Source organism: Monodelphis domestica, chromosome 5, assembly GCF_027887165.1.
Source record: "Monodelphis domestica isolate mMonDom1 chromosome 5, mMonDom1.pri, whole genome shotgun sequence".
NCBI lineage: Eukaryota > Metazoa > Chordata > Mammalia > Didelphimorphia > Didelphidae > Monodelphis > Monodelphis domestica.
Window position 1 is genome coordinate 254,589,901 of NC_077231.1, and position 16,582 is coordinate 254,606,482.

Sequence of the window (16,582 nt, forward strand, 5' to 3'; positions counted from 1 at the left end):
TTCAATTAAAGGCACTCAAACAGAGGCTGAATGTTGCAGAAGGGAATATATACTTGGGGTAGATGCTAGTTGGCCTGGATCACCTACTCTAATGTGAACATCTGGCTCTCTCTGCACTAGAATTTTTAGAAAGATGGTTTAGCTTGTATACTTGCCCTGAAAAGGAGCCTTTTGGCAGCAACACTCAGCTTGGCGCGTTCATCCAATTTTTCTTCATCTGCAAAGAACAATGAATTAAAAATAAAATAAAATTTCTACTTAAAACAGTTCTTTTAAAACTACAATAGCAAGTTTATAGGGGAAAAATAACAACCAGCAGCATTTATCAACTTGCTTTAAGGGTGTCCACATTTTCCCATAGATACCAAAAATATTTATAACACTTTTTGGTTAGGAAGAACTGGAAACAAAATAGATGCTCATTGATTGGGGAATAGTTAAACAAGTTGTAGTATATGAATGTAATGGAGAATTAATGTGGTCTAAGAAATGGTGGATATGATGAATACTAAGAAACCCAAGAAGATTCATATAAACAGATGCAAAATGAAGGAAGCAGAATCAGGAAAAAATACATAATGACTTCAAAGGAAAGAACAAAAATGACAAAAAATACTATGGGATTATGACTAAACCTAGCTCCCCCCAAAATAGCAGGTACCTGCCCTGTACATCTATACATCTATAGAAAGGTAGTGAATTATGGGTAGAGAACATTATTGACAATGACTTTTTTTTTCTATTATGTTGGTTAATATTGCTGGATATTCTTCCTTCTCCTTTGTATTCTCTACTATATGGGAGGGGATTTGGAAAAATCCATTGGGAAATGTAAGTGATATAAAAATTGAATACATTAGTAAAAATCTTATATTGAAAAAAGATACATAAGCTTTCTGGAAAGGATTAATAAATGCATTAGTCAACATTCTTTCTTATATTAATTGATATCAACAAAAGAAAAATATGCTTTTTTGGTTTAAATCACTTTTTCTCTTTTGCTCACTAAAAACATTTCTGAAAGCCTGTATCCAAGAACCCAGTGGGGGAAAAAAATCAAGATTATTCTAGGCCTAGCATTTAATTCTCCATTGTGTTGAAATATGATGTATTTGATAAAGAAAATGGATAGGTACCTATTTTGTCATGTGATAGTTAGAAATATTATTTATTTTAAGACATCTATTCTTTTTTCATCTAAAGTTCAATCAAAGAGATGTTGAAAAGAAGATATGGTAGTAGATGGAGGAGGAGGAAGAGTATAAATATTCTTACCCTCAGCAGTTGGCATTTCTGAATTTGAAGTAGATCTAAGAAAAATAAGTAAATAATGAAAATTAATTAGCCAGGAGTGGGTTAAAGAAAGGAACCATCATTTTTAAGGTCAGGAGAAAAAGACTGATATTTTGATACAGAAAATAACTTTGCCAATATTTTGGGGTTGTGAACAACTCATTTATAGTCACGATTGACACAGCCCAGTGCATGGAAGCAGTGACAGCCAAACAGAATTTGTGGAGGAAAATGAGGACCAAGAACATCTTTTAAAAGGTGATTAACATTTAAGTTAGGGACCAGTCTTACCATTTCTATACAGTGGACTAAGGATATAACATCAATTTATTAGTAAAAACTCAGGTACATCAAAAAAAAACCCTTTATTATTTGCAGAAATGAATGGCAATAGCTACAATGAGTTATATTTTACTTTGAATATCATCTTTTTTCTTCTTCTAAAACTAAATGGGACACAAGATTTGTGTATGATTATTTGAGGTGATGTTTTCATAAAAGAATTACTATCAAATTTTTTGCAATTCTATTTGCAAGGTCAGAGTTATATAATTGATCCTGTTATTTTAAAAAGAAAAACTGTTGTAATTCAATCCGAAGGCCAACTTTCATAAAGAAAATTTTTTCAACAAGTCTAACAAATTTCAGTCAAATTTTGCTTTGTTGGTTTAACTGGTTATTTTGAAGCAACCACCAAAATTCTGCTTAAGTGATGTTGGGGCCATCACTATAAAATTTTTCCATTATGGGTCTTAATTTTCTCTGTACCCAAATAGAACTACATACACACATGCCTACCTATCCATCTCCTTTCGTTCTGCTGAAGTTATAGGTTGAGTCCTAAATCTCTCAGAAGTTTTTCTACTTTCTCCAGGAGAAAAATACCGTCTTGGCTTCCGGGACCCTCTCTCCTGTTCCGGTTTAGTAGGAGAATCAATCCCTGTGGTTGACCGCTCAACCCGTGATTGACTTTTACAGTCATGGGACAGAAAGTGCACAGAATAAGGAAAATGGGAAGAAAGAGAAATAGAATAAAAGTACAGACATAGGCATCTCAGCATCTCAATCCTCTGATACTGTTAATTCACTCTGCATGCCTCTATCATGCATGGAAATAAGGCAAAAAACATTCCAGCTGATCAATATTATACTTGTTCCATTAGCAAGCAGAAGCAAGAGAATAGGTTTGGGGTCATCTCCTTATATGGTCTGCCCTATAAGTGTCTGTGAGCTAAGCTATGTGCTTCAACGCAGGACACAACAGATGTTGAGATTGTGGGGGAGGGGGAACTGCCAAGAGCGTGCAAGTGACACACTAGGATTATTTTTGAAACATCACCTACAGTTCAGATTTCTTGTTGGCACTGACAGATTCCAGAAAGGCATTTCGGAGCTGGGCAACAGAGACCTTTGTGTCCACTGTGCCAACTTCTCCAGGCAGTGCCTCATCTCTTGCATGCTGAAACTCCAGATCTTTCTTTGAATCAGTTTCCATGCCTTTAAAGATTTCTGGCTTTGGTTTCGGGTCACCTGTGTGATCTGAGAGTGAGCGAGTGAGGAGTTTGTGTTTCATGGTGGATACCTCCTGCTTGGGGTGTTTGGATGGGGCCGTCTCAGATGCAGGTCTATTCTGAATATACATGACGGTTTCACTCCTTCCAACTTTCTCAGGAGGCTGGTACTGGGCTTCAGCTGGTTGGGCTTGGCTCTCGTGGCTCTGCCATAGTTCTGAGGTATTGGCTCTCTGCTTGCCTGAGTGAATTGTTGGCCTCCTTTGGTTGCTGCTCCCAGAAGGATCTTCAGTGTTCTTTACCTGCTCAGGAGACTCAAGGTAGGTTTTCCTGCTTTTCTCCAGGGCTTCTGCTCTCCCGGTAGTATCTTCTTTGGCATCAGATTCATAGATATGAAGTTCAAGGTTTTCATCCCTTTCTCCCTCCTCTTCTGGAGTACTAGGTCTGGGAAATTTTGTGAAGTTGGAAGTGGTTGGTTCCACCTGGCCACTTCCAGAGAAACTCTCCAGTTTTTCAGAGGCTACAAGCCTCGCAGTGTGAGCATGACTGGCTGGCTGAATGTAGCCATGGATTGGCTGGCGGGTGGAAACGACTGGCTTGCTGGTCACCCTGTCAAAAGCAGATGTTTCTGACTGCAGGGACATATAATGGACTGAGGCTGGCTGGTGTCTCCTCTGAGTTAAAGGGTCTGAGGCACATTCAGGGCTGCTGCGAGCACTTTCCTCTTTCACCAATTTCTCTCTAACTTTTACTCTTTAAGAAAGAAAAAGGTTGAAAACTGTAAAGCATGATCATTCTGGAAGGGGATGGGGGAGAGGGAGGAAGCATGCATCAACTGTGGACAGTGAAGGCCAAGGGAACCAACCCAATCTTTTATGCTCTCTGAATTTGAAGGTTTAAAGGGGAAAACCCATGGTGTGCTGAAATCAAAGGAGCCTATTAACTTCCAGCTTATGTACCCCACTCCACTGGTATGTTTTTAAATTTCCAATAACCCAGGAAAAGTTTTTTTTTCTTCTGAATTTTTTTAACAAAAAACTCAGAAGTGAGGGTCGACAAACCAGGGTGCATCAACATACATAGTTTAGACTGTCAATCAATATCAATTAATGTCAATCAATATAATCCAAATGTAGGCTATCAGAGACATTTTGATACCTATACATACTTCAATTAAACCAAATAATTATGATTACTTTATTAGCCTTTGGGAGATGATTCTAAAACTTGGAATTGTTTTCAGGATAAAGTAAACAAGGGGAGGAAAACCAAACATGCTTGGGAACTTTTTTTTTTTAAACCCTTACCTTCTGCCTTGAAATCAATACTGTATATGGATTCCAAGGCAGAAGAGTGGTAAAGGCTAGGCAATGGGGGTTAAGTGACTTGCCCAGAGTCACACAGCTACAAAATGTCTGATGCCATATTTGAACCCAGGATCTTTCTGTCTCTTCCATTGAGTTACCTAACTGCCTCTCTTGAGAACACCTTTTGCCCCAGTCAACTATTCATATTTTTCAAACAATGCATCCAAAGTTTTAATCATTTCTAGAATAGAGGGATCAATATCCCCATCCTGAAATAAAACTCTAGAAAATTGTTGCTGAGAGGTAAATAACAAAAGCATGAGCTCTCAAAAAAAAAAACTCTCAGGGAAAATGATGAAAAAAATTTTGGCTATTGCTATATATTGGCACTGGCTGAACAGAGCTATCAGTTGTGCCATGAAGTAGCTGTATGCTCTTAGGCAGTAATTTTTATCCTTTTTGGGTCTCTGTTTCCTCATCTGCAAAAGGGAAGGGGTAAAGAGTCTGACTAGATGTTCTCTCTGCCAGCTCCAAGACTGGTATACATACTTATGGGAAGGGTAGAAAATAGAGGTAGTGATTCTTTATCCAACTGTCACTTTTAAGAAGTGAGGAAAATAATGGCAGAATACTTGGCAAACAAAACAAGCAAAACATTTTGGATTATCCCATTATTTAAAAAATCTAAAGATTTTAAAATCTAAAGGTTGCATGCCTGTAATTTCTCGAGCCATTTAGATGCCCTAGAACTGTACATTATTAGATTTGGAAAGTTACTAAAATCACTTCAAGGTCTACACTTTGTTGAAGAACTCTACATTAAAGCAGGATTAACAGAACACACACACATACACACAAATGCGTACAGAATATACCTTATTACATGACACTATGTTTTAAAATGAAGAATTGGGGAGGGCAAGGGGAAAAGCCATTTCTAAAAACAAATGAAAGAGTTCACCCAGATCAACATTAGTGGGCAACTTTCAATTGCAAAACATATGTTAAAAAAATAGATTTTTGTCTAAATAACCTGATTTTTCCCATCTGTGGTGAATTTTTTTTGACACAGGATGTGAAATCCTCATGATTACAATGTCCCCGTTCATTTTTAAAAAGCAAAGGCACACACAAAAGGCTGTTTATTCCCCAAAGCCTTGGAAATAAGCACAGTCAGCTATTATTTCCTCCTAGAAAATAGGCAGTGTTGGAGGTTTCATATTCATAACATTTGTTAATCAAAAGATGGCTGCAATGGGGCTTAAACTTCCCAGTGGAATGTGTACTTCTAATTAGGGACAATTTGGATGCTGTCACCAGACTAGAGCATAGTGACTGTTTGGAACTCGGTATATGGGAACTTTATCTTTCTAAGGCCTTATTCATTCTTACTCTTTCCTTCCCCCACCTTAAAAATGAAAAGATAGTGGAGTTTAAAAATCTGTTTTTTAAACCACACCCTGAATTTACCATTTCAAAAGGCTACTGAAAACAAGCTGTTAGTTTGGATGGCAGAGGAAATGAAAACAGGCTAAGGATGGGGTAGACAAGATGAGAAACATATTGGAAGTTAGCCAGAACCCAAAGGAAAACAATCAGGAGGGGGGAAACCCATTAAAAATGCCGTTTAGTTCTTCACCAAGCACGCAACAGCTCAATTAAGTATTAGAAGGAGGAGGAACAAAAAATGGAATAACAGAAATTAAAAAAGCAAAAAGTGAGCGAGGGTGGAGAGAAATGAATGCAGTAAGTGGTAGGCAGAAAACTGGGAGGGACCAGGCAGGTTTTTATGAAATGATTTAGAGTAACCATTTCTTGAAAATAGTTTTCTAGAGCACAGACATTGAAAGACAAGGAACTGATGTTAAATGGTGGGTGAAAACCCAAAGAGAAAAGAACAGAAGCAACAACTAATCACACAGTGTCAACCTGAAAGATACCTGGAAGGCCAGTTGATAAGTGAAGGTGTGTCTCCTTCGGAATCTTTCTGGAGAAACCATTCATGTTTGGGTTTCCCTGGACTACCATATACAAAAAAACAAAACTTCAGATCATTCTCTATTAGCATTTCAAAAAATAACACAGGCTAAAAACTTAACTTCCCTCCCACAAACAAACAGATTTCTATAAAGAAGAAAATTCCTAATTGATTTGCATTTATGCCATTAGGGATTTCTGAAACAGAAACAGTCAGACCCTATTTGCTAACACAGGAGTCTAGAGACACCAATGTCTTCATCCAACATGCTAATAGTTTAACGAACCCTCAAAAGATTCTATTAGAGGCACTGCTCACTATCAAACATTAAGTATCTGTTCTATTGAAGTCATTTCAGTAAAATGCAAGTAATGTTGAATATTCTTATGGTTAGAACACAGAGATATTAGATACAGATAAATATATATGGCAACCTAGAATTCTTCATTTTGCCAAGTTAAATAGGCAAACATCAAACCACATGTGAAAGAAGTATGATAAATTCTTGGAAAGTGAAAATAATATTAAAAGCACTGACAGAGACCTAAAAAGTAATTCATTATCTTCATTGCTATGGCACATTCTTTAAACACACACACACACACACACACACACACACACACACACACATACCCCTCCCTCAAACCCTTACCTTCTGTCTTAGAATCAATACTAATTATTGGTTCCCAAGGCAGAAGAGGCTAGGCAATGGGGATTAAATGACTTGCCCAAGCTCATATAGCAAGGAAGTGTCCACATTTGAACCCAAGACCTCCTATCTCTAGAGGAGTAGCTCTTAATTCACTGAACCAACATCTAACTGTCCCCTGCTATGGCACATTCTTGAGATTTTTTAGAACCATGGAATTTTAGTGTTGGGAGAGTAATCATTTAATCCAACCTCTTTATTTTGCAGATGAGTAAATTTAAGCTGGGAGGGAGAATAAGTGATTTGCTGAAAATCACGTTATTAGAGGCAGATGAGGACTAAAATTCAGGTCATTCGATATCCCAGTTAGTGTTACTTCTACCATATTCATACTTTCTTTCAAATAGGATCTTCAAAGAAGGATCATTATTATTTTGTCAGGTTCTTCAGGGCAAAATTAAGACCAATGGATGGACATTGCAAAGAGGCAAATTTAGGTTTGATGAAAGGAAAGGTTGTAAATGATTATAAACATCCAAAAAAGCTTTCACCTTTACTAGAGGTCTTTTAACAAAGGCTGGATGACTACTATCAGGGAAAGGGCCTTTCAAAGATCTTCGTGGTCATTTATAAATTCCCAACTCTCAGATTTTTGTTGGTTCTGTGATAAGGTGATAAAAAGACCTTGCAAGGGCAGTGAATGAGAGATGGGGGAGAGAGAATGAATTGCAAATGTCACAGTATCAAGGATGGGCAGCAGGTCCTAGCCACCAGAATTGGCCACACTTTTACTAATAATTACTGTTCTCAGAACTGGTCAAAATATGTTCAAGTGACTGTAGACTGCCCTTCAAGTACTTTGCTTCTCTTTCTGCCCCCTTCCTTTTTGTTCTCTCCTTTTTTTAGGGTCTGTTAAGTCCCCTTCCCCCTCTCTTTCCCTCCCTTTTTGTACTCCCCACCCCACTGCCTCTCTTGGTTTTCCCTTCTCACTTATCCTGTAGGGTAATATAGAATTAGATACCCTAATGGATCTAGATGCTCTTCCCTCTCAGAATTGATTTCACTGAGAGTAATGGTTAAGTATTACCTATTAGCAATCTCTTCCTCTCCTTATAATAGTATTTTTCCTCTCCCCTTCCCATGTGCCTCTGTGTGATATAGATTATCCTATTTATCTTATTCCTTCAAGTTTCTCTTGGTGCCATCTTCTATTCCCCCCTCCCTTTTTCTTTTTTGCATATCATCTTATACCACTTATTACCCCAACCTCTACCTGTGAATGATTCTTCTAATTATTCTAATAGTGAATATAATTTTTGAGAGTTACAAATAACATTTTCCATATATTAATATAAACAATTTGTTCTCATTGAAGCCCTTAAAAAAAGAAAATTTAAATAAAAAACAGTTTCCCTATTCCCCTCTCTTTCTTATTAACCTTTTTATGTTTCTCTTGATATTTGTGTTTGGACATCAAACTTTCCACTTAGTTCTAGTCTTTTCTTAACAAATACTTGGAAATTTTTTTATTTTATTGAATACTCATACTTTCATCTAGAAGTATATAGTCAGTTTTGATGGGTAAGTGATCCTTGGTTGAAGACTCAATTCTTTTTGCCTTTCTGAATGTCATGTTCCAAGCCTTGTGGTCCTTTAGTGTGGAAGCTACCAAATCTTGTGTAATCCTGATTGGTCCTCCTTGATATCTGAATTGTCTCTTTTTAGCTTCTTGTAAAATTTTCTGCTTAGCTTGGAAGCTCTTGAATTTGGCAATTACATTCGTGGGTATTGTCTTTTGAGGATTTAGTGTAGAGGGTGTTCTATGAACTCTTTCAATGTCTATTTTGCCCTCTTGTTCAAGAACATCAGGGAAGTTTTCTTGGATAATTTCTTGTAGTATGATGTCAAGATTTCTGTTTATTTCTGGGATTTCAGGTAGACCAATGATTCTCAAATTGTCTCTTTGAGACCATTTTTCCTGATCTATCATCTTGTCAATGAGATATTTTATATTTTCTTCCATTTTGTCAGTCTTTTGACTTTGCTTTATTAATTCTTGCTGTTTTGCAAGATCATTGGCTTCCAATTGCCTAATTCTGGTCTTTAAGGACTGGTTTTCCACTATAATCTTTTGATTTTCCTTTTCAGTATGGTCTATCCTGCTTTTCGTAGCTTCCAACTGTTTCTCCAATTGGGAGTTCCTGTCCTTTAAACTGTTATTTTCTTCTTGAAGTATTCCCTACTTTTCTTGCCAAAATCTTTCCATCTTTTTGATAAGCTCTGATTTAAATGCTTCAAGAGTTTGTGGTCAATTTCCATTTTGGGGAGGGGGGAGGTCTGGGTACATTTATTTGTTTGTCCTCTTCTGCTAATGCCTCTGTAGTCTGGATTTTTCCTCTATAAAAATTATCCAGGGTCAATGCCTTCTTCTTGTTTTTCTAGGTTTTGGGAAGTTGTTTTTCCTAGGCATTGTTTGCCATCACCATGGTGATTTTTCCTTCCCTTTCTAGTCAGAAGTCTGAGTGAGGAGGGCAGGCTCTGTGTATGGAGCTAAGGAGCACAGTTTTTGCTTAAGGCCACAGAAGCTTCTAATGTTTACTGCCTTTCTCTAAGCTATCTCCGTGTGGGCACCCAAGGTCTATGCTCTTCAGCTTGTTGGGGAGACATCTCAGGTGTAGCTGTTCTCAGGGGTCTTTGGAGGTCTTAATCAGCTGCAAAGGACATAGAGGTGCCCCTCGCTTGCTCACTGATTCTAGCACACTGGTTCTGACTCTGGCTCTGTAAGTGGGGTGGGGGAGGGTTGATCATGTTTTGGTGGAAGCTATTTCACCCCCTTATAGTGTGTAAATGCCCAAATTCCATGTATCTTCAATGCTGCGCCCTACTGTAGCGTTCCTTCATTCATATGAATTTTTTTTTGGCCTTTTGAGGTAGTCTATATTAGTAGGTGGTGAGGAGAGGAAGAGTCCTGGGTCTACACTGCTGTCATGTTTACCCAGAGGCTCCTTCAAGTACTGTGTATGAGCCACAATAAGCAATGAGCCATAGACCACTTTCCATATCATTAATTTACTCTGAGATGTTCCCCATGTATAATATTCCAAATGAAATATTGGAGTAGATTCCACACTTCTGCTGTTACTAGATGTGCATAGATTAAAGCATACTAGAATATGATTAAAGCCTAAGGTGGGTCAGCAGAATGTAGTTTAAATTTTTGTTAAACAAGGTATTTGTCTACTGCCAGATTACTTTGTAGCCACCCCTTTATTTCAGACCCTGGTTCTGGGTTAACTTTCAAGCTCTAGGAATCAACTACTCCAACTACTCCAAACTACTCCAAAAGGTAGTGGATTCAATTTGAGGCAGGTAGGTGGCTCAGTGGATTGACAGCCAGACCTAGAGACAGAATATCCAAGGTTCAAGTATGTCCTCAGACACTTCCTAGCTATGACTCTGGGTAAGTCACTTAATTCCAATTGTCTAGCTCTTACCATTCTTTTGCCTTGGAACCAATACAAAGTATTGATTCTAAGATAGAAGGCAAGGGTTTAAAAAAAAAGGAATTCATCAGTATAGGAAATTTTAAAATGGAAAATTATTTTTTAGTGATTTTTGTTGTGGGGATTTCTGTTCACATACAAACTAGACTAATTGACCTTGGAAGTCACTTCCAAGTCTGAAATTCTGGAATTCTATTCTAACATTCCTCCATTAAATAATGAGAGTAATACAAACATTCTCAGCACCTGCTAACCAGAAGGTCTTTTGACCAAAAGCATAATGAAAATTTGACAGATGATCTGACTGATCAAGAGTCATCTTCCATTATTTTCAACATATACTCCAGAATTACAGCTTTACCATAAAAATAAGAGGAATGATATATATATATATATAGACATATTATATACACACATATGTAGAGAAATTTTTATATGCACACACACAATAACTGTCAGAAATTGTAGTCCTCCATCTTTATTTTATTGGTTTCAGCTAAATCCTTTACTGTTTGGTTCACAACATCTAAAATAGGCCATATAACAAGAGCACATCTTAGGAGAAAAAAGAGAATAAATCTTCCTAATCTTTTTGCAATATCAAGTCAAGGTAATAGATGAAATAGCTTCATGTCACCATGAGAAAAACAAAATTAGATATTTATGTTGCCTGGTGCTTTAGGACTTTGTATAAAAAGAACAATACGACCACAGGGGAGGCTGCTGCTAGGTAGTAGGAAAACTGCATCAGAAAACCAAGGCTGGGCTATCAGCAATATGAGATGGGACAAGTCACAACAACTGAGTGTCAGGTTCCTTGCCTATAAAGCAAGAATACTAATGCTTACAAGACCCCTGAGATAATGTATGTAAATGGTAAAGTGCTATATAAATTTCTGCTATTATCATGATGATTTTCCTCTAAGGGAAGAAGTTCTCTCAATTTAACCATGATGGTTATTATTAACTCCTCATACATATGGAACGGGAGGGTCATAGAACTTAGAAGCAGATTCAGGGATTATTGTAAGAAGCATTTATTTGTTGGGTATTCAGGAGTCAGTGGAAAAGGCACTATACAGGACTGATTGGGAGGCAGGAGGCTGAGTTTCAAGTCCAGGCGCCAGACTTTCTCTTATTAGATTATAGTTTCCTCATCTAGAAATGAAGAGGCTGGGACTAGATGATCCTTAAGGACTGTTCTGTTCTGATACCCTATGATTCTAATAACTATGGAAGTAGTGAATATTCATCGAGTTTTGACATGTCAATGACACGATGCAGAAATTAATTTAGCTGTGCAAGTTTATGATAATGGTGAAAATGATTATAAAAATCACAGCTGACATTTATATAAAGCTTTAAGGTTTGCAAAAATGACAACAAAAGCCATTCTAAAATTTCACTTATTCTTTGTATTCTAGAGATGGGAAAGTTAAGGCTCAGACAGGCTGTGTCTCAAGCTAGTAAATTTCAAAATGCTGATTTGGAACCAGATCTACTTGATGCTTAGGAAAAACACACAATTAAGCCATATTTCTTACACTTAATTCAACACCCCTATTTTTATTAAAAACCTACTATGTGCAAGGCATTGAGCTAGATCCTAGGGATACAAAGAAATGGTTATTTCCCTCAAGGACAACTAACAGGCTCTAGTAGATTTTCTACTTAATATGAATTACCATTGTACAGAGAAAATACAGCCAAGACTTTATCAGCAAATAAATATTCAGTGTGATCATAATCATAGAATAATTGCAGATACACTAGGATTGCTTAAAGTCATATTTCTGTAATAGCCTGTGATTATACTGGATGTTAACAGTTCCAAAAAATCTGTAGAGGTTTGGAATAGTAGTTCCTAAGGTTTGGTCTAACAGAGTGCTAAGGATTATCTATGGGCTGGTACAAACTGCAAAAGAAGGTGTCTGGATGAAGGGAGGTGTCTCATTTATTCCTTCTCTGCAAGAAACCCAAGGGCAGCATGAGATTATGGAGCTGTATAGTTCCACTGTTTCCAGCTTGGCTAGGTGGCAGTAGAGCTGGATCCCACCAGTTTTTGGACTTGGACTTAGGAGGGAATAAAATGAAAGCCTTTAATACTTGGCGTACACCCTTATCTCTGGATTGTGTAAATCCCTATTCACAGAGAGCCCACAAAGCAATTTCTGATTGAATTGGTTGTCCTCTATACCTATATATATGTGTATGTACATACACACACACACACATATATGATGCAATCTCTCTTCCCTTTTATCTCTGTACCTTTGGGGCACAGTCCAAGGAGCACCTTCAATAAGAGATCTTTCTTGATCTCAGTTGTAAGCATGTGGCTATACTGTAAAGTCCTTGGAAGTAGCACTGTTTTCCTTTTTATAGTTTTGTCTGGCACATAGTAGGCATTTAAATAAATACTTGATGACAAATTGAGTTTTGATTTGAAATGATAAATCCATAACTCAAAAAGTCTTGGATCAAGTAAGTCAAGCATGTCCTTGCTTTGGTGGGTAAACAAACCTTGGGGGACCACAGTATTTTTGGCTCTAAGAAAGTGGCCCATAAACAACCAAAAGAGTCAATGGAAATGGGAAAATTCATAAGAAACAAATTATAGGCTGAATGAAGCAAAGAGTGGTCTATTTTTATATGACCTGTCCCTTTAAACTCTGTACATTTGAAAACTGCTTGGGAAATATTGAAGGTGAACTAAGGAATCAAGAAAAACATGTTGGTTGACCTGCTTTATTGTCTTCCATTTTGCACAGAAAAGGAGATACTGCAAATTGTGTAATGTATTTTGCAGCCTTGAAAATCTACCTAGGCATTCCAGAAAAATTATGTTAATGACCTACAGTATGAAGGGTTTTTCCTTCCAAGTTCACAACTCATAAATTGTCAATTGTTTATGAATGTGGCCCTCCTATTGTGATCATTATATTACCAACCAAAAATGGGGAGGGTGTGTGGAAAGAGGATAACCTTAGCCAATGCACTAAATTAAATTACATGATTAAAATACTGTAGAGTTGTAATCTAGTTTCTAAAAAGCATCGAAATTCAGAGAAAAAGATTAATGTCATTATCTCGTCCATCTTGTTTATTTATACATAATTTTGAAATTCTAGATCACACAACTGACTTTCAAATAAACTCCCATGTTTAATAGGTTCAAGATTAAATCAATCCTGCTTTCAGTCTTCTACTATATATTTGCTTAAACTATGACACTAGTTTTCCCTGGACACTTTAAAGGTTCAAAAAGGGAAATTTTCTCACACTATTTTCTTGGACATCACATAAACACAACATTTGAGGCATTTTTATAGCCATTAGACAGAAAAAGATTTCTTGGGACCCGTCAAAAGATCTTCTATTGTTGAGATTAAAATTTTGGCTTTTTAATTACAATGGGCAAAAGCAGTTGTCACAGTTAAAAACCCTGGGAAATGTTTGAAGTATATGTTGAATCTTCTTAGCTGGTTTTAAAAATTAAAATATGTCAAACTTTTATTTTCTTTCAATGGACCACACACAATCAAGCAATCTGTCCCAGATTTTTCTCCCCCCAAAGTCAAAATCAACCCTTCTCCCACTGAGAAAAGTCCAAAGTGGTCAATCTTTGAATGTTTACATTGGTAGAAAAGCCAAAAGCTTCTTTTTGAAAGCTGATTAAAAGCATATCTTGGCTCCCAGAAATAGTAAATCAAAATACAGAACTGATCTGGCTAATTCAAAGGCGCCTAAAAATTGGGGTATGCAATGGAAATTCTTGGTCAGGCTTTTCCCCAGGGCTACAGTTTGAGTGTAACAACTAAGGGGGTGGCCAAATTCACCTCTGAGATTCAGATGAAAGAATATTTATGTCATTTCATTAAAATATGATTTCACTTTTGGAGCTTTGGAGACAGGGGTTTTTGGAGTAGTTATATACCAGGTGCACATCCCAACCTATGAGCAAAAGGGAAACTACTGTATAGGATACATATAACTGAGGTGGATGTAAGGACAAGTCAGTGGCAGTGACTCAGTGGAAGTGAACAAACAGTTCAACATTAGATAAGATTCAGGCTATGTAAGTGAAAGTATGTTGCCCTCTCTGGCAAAGTACATTTGCGTCAATATAATGGAACAATTTATGCTTGATTACAGAGTGGGGGAAACAAGGGGAAGATGATCTATTATGTTTTTGTTGAGTTTAAAAGATGTCCTTAACCAAAAAGAGTGGAAACAGAAACCAATGGGGACCAGAGAATGTTTGGGGCTACTTGGGTTATGAGATCATCCAGATTTCTTCCAGCTTTACCTTGTGATCTCTGTGTCTGATCAAGCCCTTTCTGTCTTGGTGTTAAGTCCTTCAGGAAGATTAGAATTGGGAATGGGAGAGGATGTGTGTCAAGGAATAAATATGTGGACAAAAGCAAAGATTGTTGGAGGGCAGGAGAGTGGGTGTGGTGGCAGTCCAGACCTCAGTCATGTTTACTCTGAAGACTTTCCAGAAGGCTTGGGTCATTCTAAGGTCACTCTAAGGTTTCATGTTCCCTCAAATGAATTGGATTTCCATGCTCCTTGCTTAGATCTTGACCATGAGGATAGCTCTTAAGGGGCTACTGAAACTACCTCAAACATCCATGGAACCAGAATGGAACCAGATGGACATTTAGGAGTGGAGGGGATGGGATATTAAGTTCTACCACTCCACTGTGCTTACATGGGCAAGAATACTTGGGACCCAATAGTTATCTGTTTGAAAATACTCAAATTACTGGATGTATAGCAATCATTCTGGGAATGAAGATGTTCCTTGGGACTTAGGTAACTTAGTGTCTCTATTAGAGATAGGGTGAATGCGAAGGGGAAGGCAAAGACTTTGGAAGCACTTGGGAAATACAAAGGGCTGAATAAATGTCCAAACACAGCTCATATAATCAAGAAAACAAAGACATCATTTTAAGAAAAACAAAGACAAAAACGGGAGACACTTAAGAAATGATGAAAGAATTTGCAATTGATCTTTAAATAAGAACATTCATTCTTTCTTGGGCTTCCTACTTCAATAAATGTTTGCTGAAGACATTAAAGAGGAATCTTATTCCAGTCATCTGGCTCAAATCATATTAGAGAACCATGATGGATTATCATAATATTAGACCTATTTAATTGACAGGTAAAAGGAAAGACAAGGGTTATACTAACTTTTTATATAAAGTATATACTTTATAGTAATTTATTATACTAGCAAATTTTTTAAGGGTAGGGATCATATCTAAAATTTGCTTCTTCTCTCCCAGTGCCTACTAGAGAGGCTCCAAATCATGTAACAAGCATTTATTAAGTATTTATCATTTTCCAGGCATTGTTTCTAAGCAAACACACAGAAAATTATACATATATATGATATACATACAACATAAACAAACATAAGATAAATGCATAACATACAAACACGGAGGTAAGGTATGAGTGGTGGAAACTGTGTGTGGGATTCTATATTCAGGAGATGCCAAAAGAATGTTTATGATGTTGTAGTGTGCCATAATTTGTCATAGTCCAAGTATTCAGGGTTACCTGGAAACACCATAAAATTAGCCACAGCTCCCTGGCATTCTTTCCTATAACTAGGACAATAGAAGATCACACTTTAACAGGGTCTGAGAGAAATAAAAGTGGTTATATTCAGCTTGCCTGGAGGAAGAAGGGAGTGGGAACAGTTTTCTTTATTAATTTTTTCCCTTTGTTACTTGATTTATGTATATCCAGAAACAGGAAAAAATGGTAAAGTGGGATTACGGATATATCATAACATTGATAGAAGTAAGTACAGCATGGGAAGAAAAGATGGAAAAGGACTTTTTTGAGAAAAGAAACTCCATCAACCTTCAGTTCTGAAAATAATTTTTCTGAAATTGCCCATCTGGGTTCTACCCTCCCTATCTTGGAAATTTAGGGTTCAGAGTTGTCTCAAAAGAGCCTTCTAGAACTAATATTCAATAGTTCCCCAAAACTAACCAGAAATCTTCCATATGAGAATGGTATTCTCTATAGAAGCCCCTAGTTTTTACTTTACTATTGTAGAAAAGGAAGGGAAAAAAGGAAGCCCAGCACCATAGTTAAAAGGAACAGTAGGGTTTCCAAGATTTATTTTGCAATTGACATCCAATGCACACTCTTTATTTTTGACTTGCACAAGAAGCATCTTTTTCGAGGCACACGTTGGAACTAGGCAGAGGAGGCAGTTGTGTGCCCCTGCCTGGCAGCTACAGTAGCTATTAGGGTAATCATTACAGGACTACTGAACAACAGCAAAGGCATTAGGTTTTAGTGGGTACCAGGGTGAC

The 16,582-nt window shown here is 37.2% G+C and overlaps 1 protein-coding gene across 17 annotated transcripts in view; it reads right to left on the reverse strand.

The window, feature by feature from the left end:
* The window catches only part of SVIL (supervillin), a 281,250-nt gene that overhangs the window by 84,683 nt on the left and 179,985 nt on the right, over window positions 1-16,582 (reverse strand). For 8 of the 17 annotated variants that reach the window (XM_056800916.1, XM_056800915.1, XM_056800913.1 and 5 more), the window contains 5 exons: window positions 6,052-6,132; window positions 2,637-3,557; window positions 2,092-2,262; window positions 1,276-1,310; window positions 156-217 (listed from right to left, as the gene is read on the reverse strand). In XM_056800916.1, coding sequence (XP_056656894.1) covers window positions 156-217; window positions 1,276-1,310; window positions 2,092-2,262; window positions 2,637-3,557; window positions 6,052-6,132 — 1,270 coding nt within the window. The remainder of the gene's footprint in view (window positions 1-155; window positions 218-1,275; window positions 1,311-2,091; window positions 2,263-2,636; window positions 3,558-6,051; window positions 6,133-16,582) is intronic. The other 9 variants (XM_056800924.1, XM_056800920.1, XM_056800919.1 and 6 more) reach the window with 2 other exon arrangements.